At 41.4% G+C, this 17771-nt stretch overlaps 1 protein-coding gene across 15 annotated transcripts in view; it reads left to right on the top strand.

Annotated features, from left to right (window-relative positions):
- The window catches only part of SLCO5A1 (solute carrier organic anion transporter family member 5A1), a 189163-nt gene that overhangs the window by 111740 nt on the left and 59652 nt on the right, over positions 1 to 17771 (top strand). For all 15 annotated transcript variants that reach the window (XM_039522870.1, XM_039522869.1, XM_039522857.1 and 12 more), the window contains 2 exons: positions 6572 to 6704; positions 13482 to 13705. In XM_039522870.1, coding sequence (XP_039378804.1) covers positions 6572 to 6704; positions 13482 to 13705 — 357 coding nt within the window. The remainder of the gene's footprint in view (positions 1 to 6571; positions 6705 to 13481; positions 13706 to 17771) is intronic.

Raw genomic sequence — 17771 nt, 5'->3', positions numbered from 1 at the left:
ACTATGAACAACAAGGGTAATGTCGTGGTGGGAGTCTGCTACAGACCACCGGACCAGGGGGATGAGGTGGACGAGGCTTTCTTCCAGCAACTAACAGAAGTTGCTAGATCACAGGCCCTGGTTCTCATGGGAGACTTTAATCACCCCGATATCTGCTGGGAGAGCAATACAGCGGTGCACAGACAATCCAGGAAGTTTCTGGAAAGTGTAGGGGACAATTTCCTGGTGCAAGTGCTGGAGGAACCAACTAGGGGAAAAGCTCTTCTTGACCTGCTGCTCACAAACAGGGAAGAAATAGTAGAGGAAGCAATAGTGGATGGGAACCTGGGAGGCAGTGACCATGAGATGGTCGAGTTCAGGATCCTGACACAAGGAAGAAAGGAGAGCAGTAGAACAGAGACCCTGGACTTCAGAAAAGCAGACTTCGACTCCCTCAGGGAACTGATGGGCACGGTCCCCTGGGAGAATAACATGACGGGGAAAGGAGTCGAGGAAAGCTGGCTGTATTTTAAAGAAACCTTATTGAGGTTGCAGGAACAAACCATCCCGATGTGTAGGAAGAAAAGTAAATATGGCAGGCGACCAGCTTGGCTCAACAGTGAAATCCTTGCTCGTCTTAAACACAAAAAAACAGCTTATAAGAAGTGGAAGATTGGACAAATAACCAGGGAGGAGTATAAAAGTATTGCTCAGGCATGCAGGAGTGAAATTAGGAAGGCCAAATCACACTTGGAGTTGCAGCTAGCCGGAGATGTTAGGAGTAACAAGAAGGGTTTCTTCAGGTATGTTAGCAACAAGAAGAAAGTCAAGGAAAGTGTGGGCCCCTTGCTGAATGAGGGAGGGAACCTAGTGACAGAGGATGTGGAGAAAGCTAGTCTACTCAATGCTTTTTTTGCCTCTGTCTTCACAGACAAGGTCAGCTCCCAGACAGCTGCACTCTGCAGCATGGTATGGGGAGGAGGTGACCAGCTCTCTGTGAGGAAAGTAGTAGTTCGGGACTATTTAGAAAAGCTGGATGAGCACAAGTCCATGGGGCCGGATGCACTGCATCCGAGGGTGCTAAAGGAGTTGGCCGATGAGATTGCAGAGCCATTGGCCATTATCTTTGAAAAATCATGGCGATCGGGTGAGGTCCCGGATGGCTGGAAAAAGGCTAATGTAGTGCCCATCTTTAAAAAAGGGAAGAAGGAAGATCCAGGGAACTACAGGCCAGTCAGTCTCACCTCAGTCCCTGGAAAAATCATGGAACAGGTCCTCAAGGAATCAATTCTGAACCACTTAAAGGAGGGGAAAGTGATCAGGAACAGTCGGCATGGATTCACCAAGGGCAAGTCATGCCTGACTAATCTAATTGCCTTCTATGATGAGATAACTGGCTCTGTGGATGAGGGGAAAGCAGTGGATGTGCTATTTCTGGATTTTAGCAGAACTTTTGATACAGTCTCCCACAGTATTCTTGCCAGCAAGTTAAAGAAGTATGGGCTGGATGAATGGACGGTAAGGTGGATAGAAAACTGGCTAGATGGTCGGGCTCAACGGGTAGTGATCAATGGTTCCATGTCTAGTTGGCAGCCGGTATCAAGTGGCGTGCCCCAAGGGTCGGTGCTGGGGCCGGTTTTATTCAATATCTTCATTATCGATCTGGAGGATGGTGTAGACTGCACCCTTAGCAAGTTTGCAGATGACACTAAACTGGGAGGAGTGGTTGATACGCTGGAGGGTAGGGATAGGATACAGAGGGACCTAGAAAAATTAGAGGATTGGGCCAAAAGAGATATAATGAGGTTCAACAAGGACAAGTGCAGAGTCCTACACTTAGGACGGAAGAATCCCATGCACTGCTACAGACTAGGGACCGAATGGCTGGGCAGCAGTTCTGCAGAAAAGGACCTAGAGGTTACGGTGGACGAAAAGCTGAATATGAGTCAGTGTGCCCTTGTTGCCAAGAAGGCTAATGGCATTTTGGGTTGTATAAGTAGGGGCATTTCCAGCAGATCGAGGGACGTGATCATTCCCCTCTACTCAGCACTGGTGAGGCCTCATTTGGAGTACTGTGTCCAGTTTTGGGCCCCACACTACAAGAAGGATGTGGATAAATTGGAGAGAGTCCAGCGGAGGGCAACAAAAATGATTAGGGGGCTGGAGCACATGACTTATGAGGAGAGGCTGAGGGAACTGGGATTGTTTAGTCTGCAGAAGAGAAGAATGAGGGGGGATTTGATAGCTGCTTTCAACTACCTGAAAGGGGGTTCCAAAGAGGATGGATCTAGACTGTTCTCAGTGGTAGAAGATGACAGAACAAGGAGTAATGGTCTCAAGTTGCAGAGGGGGAGGTTTAGGTTGGATATTAGGAAAAACTTTCACTAGTAGGGTGGTGAAGAACTGGAATGGGTTACCTAGGGAGGTGGTGGAATCTCCTTCCCTAGAGGTTTTTAAGGTCAGGCTTGACAAAGCCCTGGCTGGGATGATTTAGTTGGGTTTGGTCCTGCTTTGAGCAGGGGGTTGGACTAGATGACCTCCTGAGGTCCCTTCCAACCCTGAGATTCTATGATTCTATGATAATTAAGGACTATATCATAATGCATATGTGCAAGAGGACCAAATTAAGGTTGCATGGACAAGTTTAATTCTGACATTTCAAAATTTTTGAGTTTTTGACTTTGTAACCTTAATATTCTTTTATTATAGTTTTTAATGAAAATGTAGCTATTAGTATGATTGTTTGATTATGTATTGCCTTATGTTATTTTATATTTATCGGTCATAATTGGCTATCTTTTTGTACTTGTATTTTAAACTTTGTAAAATGTTAATACAAAGGAAATTAAAAAAACCAAGAAACATTATCAAAATGATTTCATAATCAAACCGAAATACTCTACACAAGCATGCGTAATCTGATCGGAAAGAAATAGAAAACAAAGCTTTCTCACATTTTACTTATCTATCAACCCCAATGTCCAGTGTGTAGATCCCACCCCTTGAAGATTATAGAAGCTGTTATTTTGAAGGCTTTTGGGTGCCAAAACTCCCTCTGTAAGAGGTTATATTCTGTCAGTGGATATAAAAGGTTATATTCTATGTCAGTGGATGTCCTCTCCTAAGCCCAGTGAAGCATGTAGACCTGGCTCCTTGGTGCTAACAGAATGGAAATTGAACATTTAAACATGCTCTGGTTAAAATGTTTTGATAACTTTTCTGATCTTCTTCTGAAATCCAGAAGGAACTCAGTTTCTAGTGAAGATAAAACCCTGGGCTTTCAGCAACAAAAGCACAAATCCTTGCCACTTGCGCTAAAGTGATAACCTTTACCATCAGTTCTTACCACTGGAGCTATATTGATAAATTTACTTCACTAACTGCTAGAAAGAAGCAGGCTATTATTTTCTATGTGGGCCAGCTGCTAGAGCAGGGGTCGGCAGCCTTTCAGAAATGGTGTGCTGAGTCTTCATTTATTCACTCTCATTTAAGGTTTTGTGTGCCGGTAATACATTTTAACGTTTTTAGAAGGTCTCTTTCTATAAGTCTATAATATATAACTAAACTATTGTTGTATGTAAAGTAAATAAGGTTTTTAAAATGTTTAAGAAGCTTCAATTAAAATTAAATTAAAATGCAGAGCCCCCTGGACTGGTGGCCAGGACCCAGGCAATGTGAGTGCCACTGAAAATCAGCTCGCGTGCCGCCTTCGGCACATGTGCCATAGGTTGCCTACTCCTGTGCTAGAGGGACATACGCCCACATGCCCTTAACCAGTGTATTACATGTACTACCAGATCTAATCCACCTGAACTAGTCAGCAGTTAAGATCAGCATTGACTTTTTCCACAGGGACCTGATTTTTTTTCTCCTTGTGGATCTGAGTGGCAGCATTAGGGGGCTTTAGGATCCTAGAGGAAAAGAGGATCTTTCATCTCACCACCTATTGCCAGGTTCCAAAGGGCATTTAAATGACTGAGACTGGCCTGACCCTCACACATTCCAAATTTGAACCCTCAGCTTAGTCCTCTGATCAATCACTAAACCTCCCTCTGTATTCATGGGAGTAGAGACCTTTGTCCTAAAGGTTATCAGTTTGTACTAACGATAGTCCCTGACTTTGTGGAAACACACTTCAACATTCTACTTGAAACAAGACCTTTCACTGCCTTCCACTTGACATCTTGCAGTCCAAGAAAGTGAAGTTTCATGCCCAAGATGTTAGAAGAATGATTAAGTGATGATTAATGAATGATGTCAAAAGGATAAGACCATCCAGAAAATGAGAACAATTTTTGTTCTCTATGGCAGGCACAGAAGTTTCAAAGTCTCTAAAGATGGCATATTTGAATGGGTCAAGTTCTGAAATAAATACACTGGATAAATAGAAAGTTCAGATATAAATCTTATAATTAAGATATGCTCTACAAGATACATAGCAACAACATGCACATCTCATGTAAAAACCTTCAAGACCAAATTTTCATTAAGAAAGTGTGATTTGTTGGATCCTGAAAGCATCTGTCCCCTACTAATTCTCTCTATCTTCCCTGCCTGATGATGTTCTACTACTGAATGGTAGTGTGGCCTAGGGGGAATAGAGTACAGGACTGGAATTCATAAGATATGGGTTCTCTTCCTGGCTCTGACACTGACTGGCCTGTTGAATGACTTGACATTCTGTACCTCAGTGTTCTCTTCTGTGAGATGGGGATAATGGTACTGACCACCTTTGTAAAGCACTTTTGTGATCTACTTATGAATAGTGCTATTGAAGAGCAAACTATTATTTATTATTAATTCCCAGTAGTTGTCCAGATCCAAGCCAGGGTCACCTCAATCTACCTGGTGGAGGACAAATTACCTAGCAGTCATCTAGATTGGTGGATGAGTATAGTATGAGATTTATATATAAGGAACAAAACTGTCCTATACCAAAGGAGTGCTTTTAAATAAATCATAATCTTGTATGAATACATCATTTAAATGTAAGTTGCCTAACTATACCAAATATACACAATATTATTATTCTTAAGCACTACATGTTGAAACTAAGTACGAAGTCCCAGATCCACGAAGATATTTATATGCCTAATTTACATTGAAATTAAAGGAAATTAGGAGCCTATACTTTTGCAGGTCTGGGCCTAATTTCCATGCATACATTTTGTCAATTGTAGACATGTAAGTTGGGTGCAATTTTCTTGTTGAACATAATGAAATGGATATTGTCCAGTTGTCTAATGTGATGAAGGACTCCACCTACGCATTGCAAAACTTGCTTTTGAATATGGAGTGTCACAAGCTAACACCCTGAGCTCTAGATTCAAAAGGAATGTAGGTATGGTGGCACTGAGCATTGCCATGCCTAGCTGTTAGGTGCTTAGAAAATCACTGGGATTCACAAAGCCTGAGTTTGGCGCATAGACTCCCCATACAGTTAATGGGGAGAGAGCGGCACCTCAGAATAGGATTCAAAAAGCCTGCATGCTAGGTGGCTTCTTGCATAAAGTAGCCAATGGGAGATGCTAAAGTGAGGGGTATGGCTAATTCCTGCTCCTGTCTTGGAGTTCGGTGCTTAAATCTGGGCTACTGGGAGGCCCTGCATTCCGCATGGGATTCTCAGCTGCAGACCCTCTCTTGACATTAGGTGTCCATGCCATTTTAGCAAGAAGGCTGGCAGGAGATGGGGAGGAGGACCTCCCTCAGAACTTCTAGCCCAGTGGTTAAGGTATTCATCTGGATGCTGGAGACCTCTGGTTCAAGTTCCCCTCTGCACCTGATGAGACAAGGGGATTTGAACTGGGATCTGAACCCCTGGGCTATAGGATAGTCTGATGTGGGGAATCCCTCAGTCTTTCCTGTTGAACCTGTTCCATTGTGGATAATTAATGAAAAGATATTGGGCGAGAGAAGAGAGAGTGAGAGTGAGAGAGTGCATGCAAGCATGAGAATGAGTCAATAGTCTGGTGGTTGGAGCACTCACCTGAGAGGTGACAGCTCCCAGTTCAAATGCTTTCTCCCCCTGAGGTGGAGGGGGTGGTCTCCCACATCCAATGTGAGTACCCTAACCACAGGACTAAAAGTTATAAGGGAGGTGCGCCTTCTCTCCTCCCACCAGCTGCTGCTTTGGGTACACTTGCCCATAGGTGCCCCATCCGGTGGGCAAGCTCTGAACACACTTTCCACATTGGGCTGGCAGCGGGATAGACGGAAGGACAGCTATCTTCTCCTGGTTCATGCATCACACTGGGGCTTAGGCATCCAAACTTCTGCCTACATGTTCAGAGGAAGAACCGTAGGTGCCAAGGCAACTTTTACTGCAAAAATGTAGTCTCTGGGCATTTTTAGGCCCCTACAGGTTTTGGAAGTGACTGAGTGAGTGTTTTGTGAATTCTAGTGGGGCCTGATTCTGGAATTTAGACACCCTAAGTGGCAGATAAGTGCCTATGTCCTGAAGTGAATCAATCCCCAATCAATTTCCTGTTTTGCAGCATATTTTTTAAATATAAAGAATTATTGAAAAGCATGTTTATTATTAATGTACGAGTGAGCATAATTTAATGTATTTTTTTCTCTTTTATTTTTGTAGCCATCATGTATGTAATGGGAGCACTTGGTCCTGCCGCAGGATATTTACTAGGAGGAGTTCTTATTGGTTTTTACGTTGATCCTAGAACAACTGTTTATATTGACCAGAGTGACCCTCGATTCATTGGAAACTGGTAAGAATAAACTGTTTTTCAAAACTGCACTATGAGTTATCAGTGGCACAGGTAACTTGGGAGATGCAAGATATCTAAACTGCCTGTTGAAATATTTAGAAAGGAAGCCAGGAGAGAGAAAGTAGCTAACAGTGACTGGATTGCCGTAGGATTCAGCAGTACTGACCTGGCAGACAGGAAATGTTTGCTATTGATAGACAAACATATACTATTAAATGGATACAATGACACCATCTTCCTACTGCTGCAGGACTCCTTTTGATTGGTGCTCTGCATATGGTACAGGAAAGGTAGGATGAAATACCAATAGTATGCAGCACAGCAGCAGCAGACCTAGAGGTATGGGGTCACTGCTCTTACACTGAGGCAGGATCATGGGGCGATCCAGAGCAGGGAAAAAGTAGTTGGATCACTTCAAAACATACCAACCCCATGTGCTCTTTTAAATTGTGCAGACCTGAGTAAAATATGTATTTTTGTATTAGAAAATCATATTGAATAATTTCTTTGTATATTAAAATTAATTATACATTTAAAACAGTGCTAAAAACATTCTCCAACCATTATGTACTGTACTATTACACCTCTCAACTCTTGTATCTCATGTGACTGAGGGTATGTCTACACTAGAGCTGGAAGGTGTAAATTCCAACTCAAGGAGACATATGTGTGCAATCTCTAATAGAGCTAGAGCACTAAAAATAGAAGTCTAGCTGCAGCAGCATGAGCAGCTAGCTGACCCGAATATGGAGAGGATTGTACTAGAGGCAGCTAGCCCCTCCTGCTACTCGCACCACTGTGACTACACTCTATCATTAGCAAGCTTGCGCAATCCGAGTTAGTGCAGCTGGAATTTACACCTTCTAGCTCTAGTATAGACATACTCGTAGTTTGTGACTGGCAGGAACTCACAGAGATAAAGATACAAATCATTAAAATCATTCGCTGACAATTGGTGGGCACTTAGCTGCTGCTGAGGTGTTACAGTCGTCGTGGTTATGGAATATCTCTGGGCACATAATGACTTGGTGAGCATGTGAATTTGCTTGGAGATGCCAGCTTGAGCAGTCAGGTCCTGAAGCGAGTGAATCAGGCTTTGGCTGGCCTTCCCAAAGCAGCTCATAAGTCTCACTTGAAATTGCCATGAAGACTTCAAATAAGTGGTCTTTGAAGATTTCATAGTCCATTATCTCTCCTGGGAGTGTACACTTTGCATCTGAGCCACTGGTTTCCTTGCTGGTTCAGTTCAGTAGATACTGCAGTATCCTTGAATCATTTTGTTGGTTTATATAAGTTAGAGATGAAGTGGCATGCCTATGTTTCACTGTTGTCAGACCCTTGATGCAGTTTCTCTCTGATGCTCAACTCCAACTTGGAGATAAGGTGGAACATTCCTTCTGGCTCAGGTCAAAGCCTCAGCCAATGGATCAACAACGCTCAAATGTCCTCAGCATCAGTCTTGGACTTCCTGAGGCCTATTCTCACTACAAACACTGTGTTACCATTTCCAGTAGGCCAAACCAAGTTTGAGCTGCAGTACAACCACTAAATACTTTCCACTAAATGGCTGCAGCAATATCTTCGGTGTGTATATACCTAATTCCAATGACCCCTTCCTCCCCAAATTAGTCTTGAAAATATTCCTTCTCTGGAATGTACTAAAGCCCTTAGCAGATCCATTCAGGTTTTTTGTTTTGTTGGTTTAAATCCAGTGAAACAATGTTCAAGATAATGATCTTTAAATGGCTGTTAGACTGAATTTTCGGAGTAGTGGACTAGAAATCCATACTCCTGAGTGATATGTCAGTCATTCACTGTGTGACCTTGGGCTTAACCAGTCTGTCTTAGTTTAACTATCTACTTACCTCACAGAGGTGTTCTCTGCGTTAATTTTGTGTTAGAAAAGTGCTTTGAGATCGTTGAGTAAAAGGCATAAGTATAAGTGCAAAAATATGTTTAATTCTTAGCAATTTTTTAGGGCATGTTGATGCTTATTTGGCCAGAGACATGTCAGAAATGATAGCCAGCCTCAGATTAGTACTTGTCAAATGATTTGCTGGGCATCCATATGGGTATCTTTGTACTGTATAGTTTTCCAAAGTACGGCATCATGCATTTACGTTAGGCTTACATTTATTATGAAATCTGTTTTTGAGTTGAGTGGAGATTTACTCTGTCTGCCCTGTAGGTGTATATTTTTAAAGAGAAGTTTCTATATTAGTTTTTCTGTGTTATCTGTTTGTTGAGAGGTGTCTTTCCCCAACTATATGAAAGAAAGGTTTTTTTCTTATTAATGTTGCATTCCATGCCTGTTGCACTGGAATGTTGTTAATATCCGTTCTCCTTTTTTTCTATAACAGTTTTTTCATTTCCTATTTCTATTCTGAAACATCCCTAGAACATTTTGGTTTCCAATATTAGGAGCTGTCAGAATTACTTTGGAGAAGAGAGCGATATTTTCATAGGGAAATAATTTTAATAGGCTCTCATTCATCCACTCATTTTACCTGCAGAGATGGGGATATTTTGTTATGTCTTTTGTGTTACCATTTTGATGTTAACGGGAATGGATGTGTAGGGCAAGTATTATATCTTTCAGCAGATATGCTCAAATCATCCACTGGCGGGGAGGCTTAATAGCTTAAAATATTCAGTTATAAGAGTTCCATCCAAGCCACTTGTTGGAAGCATGAACAAAAGAGCAAAGAGATATTATAATTATAGAATATGAATTACTGGTAAGAAATGTTCCACCAAACAGGCTTAGATAGCATGGGCAGCAGCACTGAAATGTCTCCCATATACTTCACCAATGTGCCTTAATTCTGACCTGGTACATCTTTGGGCAAGAATGTGTTTCTTTCTACATGCCCATTCATTATTTGGTTGATCTGATGAGACTGTCAAAACATGTGCCATTTGTGATGATGAAATTGGACTAGGTCACCAAAAAGCCATCAGATAATTACTACTGTTTAGTGCCGAATTTGAACCAAAAATGACATAGAAGTAAAAGGCCAATCCCTTATGATCCACCTAGTCCCCCCAAGATCTGCCTAAATCAGTACATAATCCTTAATATATACTGGTAGATTTCCATTTCCAGTCTATCTCGAGCTTTTCGTGGTATTGCAGATTAGCTGTATTTCACCCCTTAAATACTGATTCAGGAATATTCCTATTCAGGACCAGAGGCTGGTCTTTGAACTTCCACTTCACAAGCTTCTTGACATTTGATTAAGTTAAAATAAACTGCTGTTCTGAAGTGTTTACTGGAGTAATACGCTTTCCAACTTATCCACTGTAGAAAAACACTATTGAAAAAGCAGATGACAAATTATTATGAGAATCTGTATTAAAAAAACGTGGCTAACTATTAATAGGCAATTGTATGGTATTTCTGATCTATTCACTTTTTACCAAGCTTTCTGTTTCCACTAATGATTCTCTAAAATTTTGCCTCTTAAAATTTCAAAAAATATGGCCACTTGTGTGACCTCTGGTAATTTGTTTCACAATCCAGTCGAACTAATCAAATAGCTTCTGCAGTATTCATAAACTCCAACCCTGATTCTTTTTTCTGTCTCTGAGCAGTGTGTGTTTGGTTCTTGATTGCGAACCACTAAAATCAATAGATGTTTAAAAACGGACATTAATGGTGTAGAATCATGTCCTTGTTCCCTTGGCACATTCATTAGTCCAGTTGCAGGGAGATCCAGAAATGTAGCCATGCATGCCACTAACATCTATTTTATGGGGGTCCAGAAATTTGCCCCCAGGAGGGGAGTGTCATTTGGGCAGGTTTTATTTGACCGATTTCATCTCAAAATTAAGCATATTGCAGTCCTTATTTCAGAGGTTTGATTTTTTTTTCAAAGTAGCAATACATTTTAAGATAAGGTTGAAGTTTAAGGAGTTTGGGACCTGGCAGCCTCAACCGTCTCCCTTGAAGTAATGCACTGTCGCTGATTCTCTTTCTTTGCTTGTGTTAGAACTATGAAGTGCCTAAATTCACTTGTCACAGAAACCTAAGGGAAATTATATTAATAATCAAAATAATAATAAGTATGAAGATAATATTGCAGAGTAAATGTAACTGTAGGGAGCAAGTATTGGTTGCTGTGGGTTCGTTTTTTTTATTGAAAAAACAACAACCCTTCCTTCCTTCCTTCCAAACATATATTATGCAGAAATGCAATTTGATTTAGACATTATGAGGTCAACTGAATCCAGTAAGAGCCCTTCTGAGGACATCTACTGTTCTAACTCTTCATCTGAATTTCAATAGAAATTCATTTTGCTCAGCTTATTGAATTCTGGGTTGTTTTAATGCATCTTTGTAAACTGCATTGAATAAGTTTGATCTTCTAATGCTGCCTTTCATTGTCTGTTCCACACAAAAAGTTGAAATGAATTTCTCCTGCTCTGTCTGGTTCTTTCCTAGCGTCCATTCCTGTTGTTTTGAGACCCTAGTACTTGTTCAGATGCCTTTTGAGGTGTCCCCCATATCTTTATCCTTCAAAACACTAAAAAGTCCTCTATCTCCTATGTTCTAATTAATATAAATGCCATTTGCCTATTCATTCTTCATTGTTAATATTGAAACTCCTTATCTCTTTTGTCTGTTGTCCAGTTCTTTGATATCTATCATGTAAGGCGGTGTACATGATTACATACAGTGCTGCAGTTGTGACATCTCCAGCACTTAGTATGTTGCCCATAGATGACTAGTGCCTCCCCCCGATCCCCTTGATCAATGCTTTGTGTTTTGGTGGGTATGTCTACACTACAGCTGGAACTACGTTTTCCAGCGTAAGTAGGTAGATGCACTAGCATTGCTCAAGCTAGCGCACTAAAAATAGCAGTGTAGCCAAGGGTAGCAGCTTGGGTTAGCTGCCTGCATATGTAGCCAGGGATCCAGCACAAGCTGCGCCTGTGCTACCCCAGCTATGCTGTTATTTTTAGTGTGCTAGCTCAAGCAAAGTTAGCACATGTCTGGGAACTCATGCAGGGAGCATGTTCCTAGCTGCATGTAGACATACCCTGAGAGCCTAAAAGGAATTGTTACTATATTTCTATGCACTGACTAATTTATTCCCTGTGGGACAGTGCCTACTAATCCTCCTAAAACTCCCATTTCTAATTCAAACTTCTCTATGTATCTATCAGCTAAAAGGAGTGATTTTCTGTTTACCTACTATCAAAACTACATAACCAAAACTTCCCATCACTTCATTTTGCCTAGCCATTATGAAAGTTACCTGCACAGTTTTCTAGTGCCTGGCTTGTCCTAGATCTAACCTCTCTTGATCCCATTTTGCATGGCACACAAATCATCACACATACGTGTATGTCAGATTAGGCCCCATTTAAAATTATATCCTGTATTTCTCTTTTCATTGCGAAAAGGGGGCCGAATGCTGTTTCCTTTACTCATGTAAATAGTCCTGTTGACTTTTGTGACTATTTTCCCATATGTAGTGTATAATATTTGGTTCAGTGTCTTTATGTGATAGGTGCCGGGTCTCTAGGTGCAGGTGATGAACAAAGATATGAAATTCATCCCTACAACCAGTGATTTGAAGTCCAGGGGCCTGACTCTCCTCTCACACTTTTATGCTGGTGTAACACCATTGATTTCAGTGGATCTGCTCTTCATTTACATCCATGTAAGAGGGATCAGAATAGGGTCCAAAGAGTTCAGTGTTTTCAGTAGATTGGAGCAGTTCTGTGGGGCAAATTGTGGAGTCCTTTCTTAGGGCTGGACTTCTTTACGGAAACACCCAGGTAGGGGACAAGAAACCTCACAATCCCCACCCCCACGGGTCCACAAACCCTTTCCCCTTACTGCAGATCTCTTGAGATGAGGAAAGACCTCAAGAGCTGATCCTATATTCTCTGCTCTGGTGCCATATGGCTACCAGCTGGCAGTGTGAGATTCACCATCTGACACCTGTCCCTAAAATCCCTTTTTGAGAAAGATTCCCTGCATGGAGGGGGACCCTGGAGAAAGTTAATAAAGCTTATGGGCTCCAGGCAGTGGCAGGGCTTATAGAGTGGCAGGCAGGGGGGTGACACCCTCCCCTCTCCCCCAACCATTGACCTTTAGTTGTATTTGTGGCACCTTTTCAAGCTAGTAGGTATAATTGAAAGTGGCACTACCGAGGACCCATTGTCCCTCTTGGTTCTGCCACTGCTCAAAACCTGGCTCCACTACTGGCTCCAGGGAGGATGATCTGCATTCCTGCAGCCATTGACCTCTGTTCTACACACTTCTGATCCCCAGCCCTGCAAGATGCCTTCAGTATGATCCAGGAGAATGAGGCTGTGCTTTTCTATAAATGCTTGATCATATCTTCTGCCTATGGGAAAGCAGAGATCCATCAGTGCATAGGGACCCTGGTCTTGGGTCTCCAAAGGTCCATTTTTTAATCTGGCAAATTCCCATTAATTTCAGTGGAAATTTGCCTGAGTTTGAGCTAAGTAAACCTGAATAAAGACCATCTCCTCAGTATTTGGTACTGTATTGTTGAAACTGAATGATGGTGGGATTCTTAATAGATGCTCCCTTTGATTTCATTTTGCATTCAGTACCCCAGAAGAAGCTTTGTGTTGACTCTTCTGTTCTGTTAATATTTGTACTGGCTTCCCAAACATTAGCACAGAATTTGGTTTTCTGTCTAGTTACAGAAAGTGATAGCCACATAGTTTTCTTTGCTATTTTTGTTCCACATAATGCATTAGCTCTCAACTGTTACTCATATTTCCTCCCTTTAGGTGGAGTGGATTCCTCCTTTGTGCCATTGCAATGCTCCTTGTGATATTCCCAATGTTTACTTTCCCAAAAAAGCTCCCACCTCGACAGAAAAAGAAGAAGAAGAAGAAAATTAGCTCTGATGACATTTCAAGTGATGATGACGTCATGAAAGAGAAAACAAACAGCAAAAGACAAGTGGATAGTTCAATTCCTGCTTCTATGGGATTTGGAAAGAATGTTAAAGGTAAAGTGTATGCATTTTTTAAAGGATCACACGTACAATAGGGTTTAAGATCATACACAGGGCTATATTCTGGACCTGCATGAATTTAACTGAGGGCAGAATTTGGCCATATTATACTTGTTGATATTAAAAAGAGATGGATATTTATATGAGGAGAAAAATTTTAATAGATGGTCTGTTCTTCTAATTATAAAGTACAGTTATGATTGGCATACTGAATGCCAAAAGCACAGTAATATGAATACCTTTTCCTTAAATTATCACAGTTTGTTTAGTATTTAGCTGCAGAAAGGTAACGTATTTGCTTTGTTTTAACAAATGTCTTCTGTGCTTAGAAAAAAAATGAAGTTTTTTTTCTAAGCTTTTTAACTTGCCTAAACAATATCTGTCTATCTTATTTATTTACTCTACTTACTTATATGACCTCCATTATCATAGTATCTGAGTGCGTCGCAGTCTTTAATGTAAATATATACATCTTCACTGAAGCCATATTATTTTCATTGGAATAAAGTGCTCCTCTTACTTGTCATTGTCTGTCAAAAATAGGAGAAAGGAATCCTTGCTCATCATCTTTTCTTATCTTGAGGCAATAAATTGTGGAATATTATATTATTCCATATAAATTTTCTGCCAGTTCGATGTTAAGTTTCTGTGTGTCTGCTTTCAGAGTGCTAGGCTTCTGTCAGGTTCTGAAATCAGGAAATAATAATAATACTCACTAAAGCAAAGAGATTCACCGGTAATTATACTAGACTTGCATTTTAGTCAATAACACTATTATTATAAAGTCTAACCATTGTTGAAATGGAACTGGAAGAAAGGCAATAGTGGCACTTTTTAAAAAATGAGTAAATTTAGAGCTCATGAAAGAGAGATTGATAGCATAGGCTTAAGTAAGTGGAATGGTACAGGACAAGATTTCTGCTACAGTTCTGTGAATCCAGCTGTGTCTTTATACTCTTGCTGTTCTAATTTTGGGTACCTTTTGAAGTGGCTGTTAAATGTGCTAAGTTTGTGGCAGTTTTCTGATTAGCACAATGGGAACTATGAAGAGACTAAGAAAGCTCCTGTCACTTGTGCCATTTAGGCAGAATTTGAACTCCAGACTCGAAGGGTATGCCTGCACAGCAATTAAACACCCAGGGCTGGTCCATGTCAGCTGACCCGTGCCAGCTGCAGGTGGAGCCTGAGCCTGAACATCTACACTGCAGTTTTATAGCCCCGGAGCCCAAGTCTTGCAAGCCCGAGTCAGCTGTCCTGGGCCAGCTGCAGTTGTTTAATTGCTGTGTAGACATAGCCCAGGTGTTTAGATAGCACTGGACTGAATGTTACAGTTGCTCTTAGTGTTGGTGACAATCCTGAATCACATATTTATTAATAATTTGTTCTTTTCTTCATACTAGTGGTATTCTCTAATTTAATTGTAAGGAGCATCTGCCCACATATGTAATACCTTTCTTTGCAAGGCATTTGCTAGCTCTCAGATGCATATAGTTATAGCAGCTGCAAGTTCTGTTAGTCTCTGTGAAAACTGATAAAATAATGGAAAGTCAGAAGGGCTGTAATTGTGTTGTGTGCTGGTTGTCTTGGCAGCAAATAACTGGGTCATTACCAGATGTGCATAGCAAACAAGACAGATGTACAAGGTCCCATTCTTTAGGACTTCCCTCATTTTGTGTCTCAATCAGAGGTGAATAGTGATGACACAATGGTGCATTCAGAGGGGCTCAAAAGATAATGGATTCAGAGGCAAATAATTGGATGTAGTTACTTCTCTAGAGATTGCTATCTGCACAGCACTAGTGGCTTTTATTAGGTAAAATCGTTTTCAGAAGTTGATGTAGTCAGTTGGATTTCTTTCTTCAGGCACTAAGGGCATGCCATTGGCAGAAGTAATTCTGAGCTCTCTGGGTAGGTCCAGAGTGTGTCACTAGCTCAGGGGAGGTCTGGGAAACACGAGCACATTTCCTGTTGAATGTCTTCTTCATCAGCATGACATGCCCGAGTCTCTCAAACTGCACAATATTTTAAGATGAAGGGCCTGTTCTGTTTGTACAGGCAGATGGCCACAATAAGAAAGAAAGAACAAATAATTTTTTTAGCGAGATCCTTCTAGATACTTACTGTGAAGAAATAACAGCCAGTAGTTTCATATTTCCTTCTGTTTCATATACTCATCCTAACTACATATAAGAATAGTACATACTGTATAGGGACCAATTCACAATTTTTTTGTCACTGAAAACATTAGTAAGTATTGGCCATTGTATTAAAAGTTTTCAGTTTCACCACAGGAGAGATTCACCATGTGGAACAGTTAAGAACTGCACTTATTTTGGAGGTCAGAAAGATGTTGAACAAGTTGAGATTGCTCAAGGAAGAGAGATTTGCCTCAAATCATGATAGCTTTTCAAACAGGATGCAGTTCACTGAAGGACAGCAGGCCTGAATGAGGAATTCATCACCATTTAAGCGCTGGTGGGGTTAATGCGAGGTTTAAGTGGGGTTTATGCAATGCAGAGACCCTTCCTCAAGCCTTTGAATTAGGGTGAATTTCACCCATAGTGGGGAAAAATAACAAACTTACAGTTATACAAGCCCTTTCTCATTGTATCAGAGAAGCAACACCTAGCAGTTTCTTCTATTATGCCCTTTCCCACAAAATAAGTATCTTTGTTCCAGAAATCCAGAAATTTTTAAAATATCATTTTAAATAGGGAGATGATGATATTTTAAAAATGGCTTAAAACAGAAGTGTGGCCAATAAGAATAGACCGAGTCACTAATCTCCATATTTAGGGGGACGTGCGGCCACCTAGCAACAGATTTTGCCAACCCATCTGTAATGCTAATTAAATACTTCTGATGAGGATAACAGTGTTCTGCACAATCTGCAGACCTGAATTTTAGTGGGTACTATAACAATGACAGTGCATCTTAGGAGTGTGGAAATTTTGATCAGTCTCTCTCTCATTATTTTGGCCCAATTCCAAAAAGGGGCTCAGTTGTTTCAGTGCTCAAAGTTGCAATGCCTGAGTTTTAGGCAGGTGCCCACCCAGTGGAATCCATGCACCCAATGTTAGGCCCCTAGGCTGTATATATAGTGCGTTGGAAGAGAGAGGCACCTAGGAATGGGATCCCACAAAAGCCAGCATGCTGAGTGGAGAGTAGCCTGAACTAGCCAACAGCAGATGCAGGGGAGAGGAGTGTATCCTAAGCCTTGTAAATCTGATGGCATTACGTTCCTAAGTCCAAGCTGCAGGGAGGCAACTGTCTCCACTTGGGATCCATAGTTGGGAACATTCTTCGAGTCAGGTGCCTAACCCGTTCCTTGTAAAAACAGTGGCAGCACACATCTAAATCCACACAAAATGGCCAGGGGTGGGGAAGCAGGTGGCCTCCCATATAGCCTTTAGCTCAGTGGCTAGAGAACTCACCCAGGATGTGAGAGACCTTTATTCAATTCCTTCCTCTACCTGATGAGGAGAAGGGATTTAAACATAGGTTTCATAGCTCTCAGGTGAGTGCCTTAATATATGGATTATGGGATATTCTCATGGGAGGGGGTCTCTCTATCGCTCCTCTTGAAGCCATTCCACTTTGTATAAAAATATGCATTGGACCAGAGAGACAGTATGACTCTATAGTCCAGTGCTTAGGGCACTCACCTCTGAGAGAGAGGCATTTTTTGAGAATGCCTACTGGATCGGGTCCTGCAGGCAAGATAGGTGTGCGAAAGCTGATTGTCATGTGGTTTGAGGGTCCTGCTGGGGCTTAGGTGTGAAGTAGACACTCCATGCCTAAACTGAGGCATTGTGCACATGCCCAGCAGCATAAATGTAGGTGCTCAGGGGACTTTAACATTAACAAATGTAAGCACCAGGGGATTTTAGGAGTCTCCATAACTAGGCAGTAGCTGAGCAGGGGTTTTAAGAGTTTCAGTGGCGCCTAAATAATGGAGCTAGGAGCAGAAGTCCTTTTGTGGATCTAAGCCCTTACAAGCAAGACAAAAAAAATCTTCAAAGGACAAACAGAATTTAAACTCTTGAGGAGAAGTCCAAGC

The sequence above is a fragment of the Mauremys reevesii genome, linkage group 2, assembly GCF_016161935.1.
Source record: "Mauremys reevesii isolate NIE-2019 linkage group 2, ASM1616193v1, whole genome shotgun sequence".
NCBI lineage: Eukaryota > Metazoa > Chordata > Testudines > Geoemydidae > Mauremys > Mauremys reevesii.
Note: the sequence above shows the minus strand (reverse complement) of the source record. Positions and strands in the feature narration are given on the sequence as shown.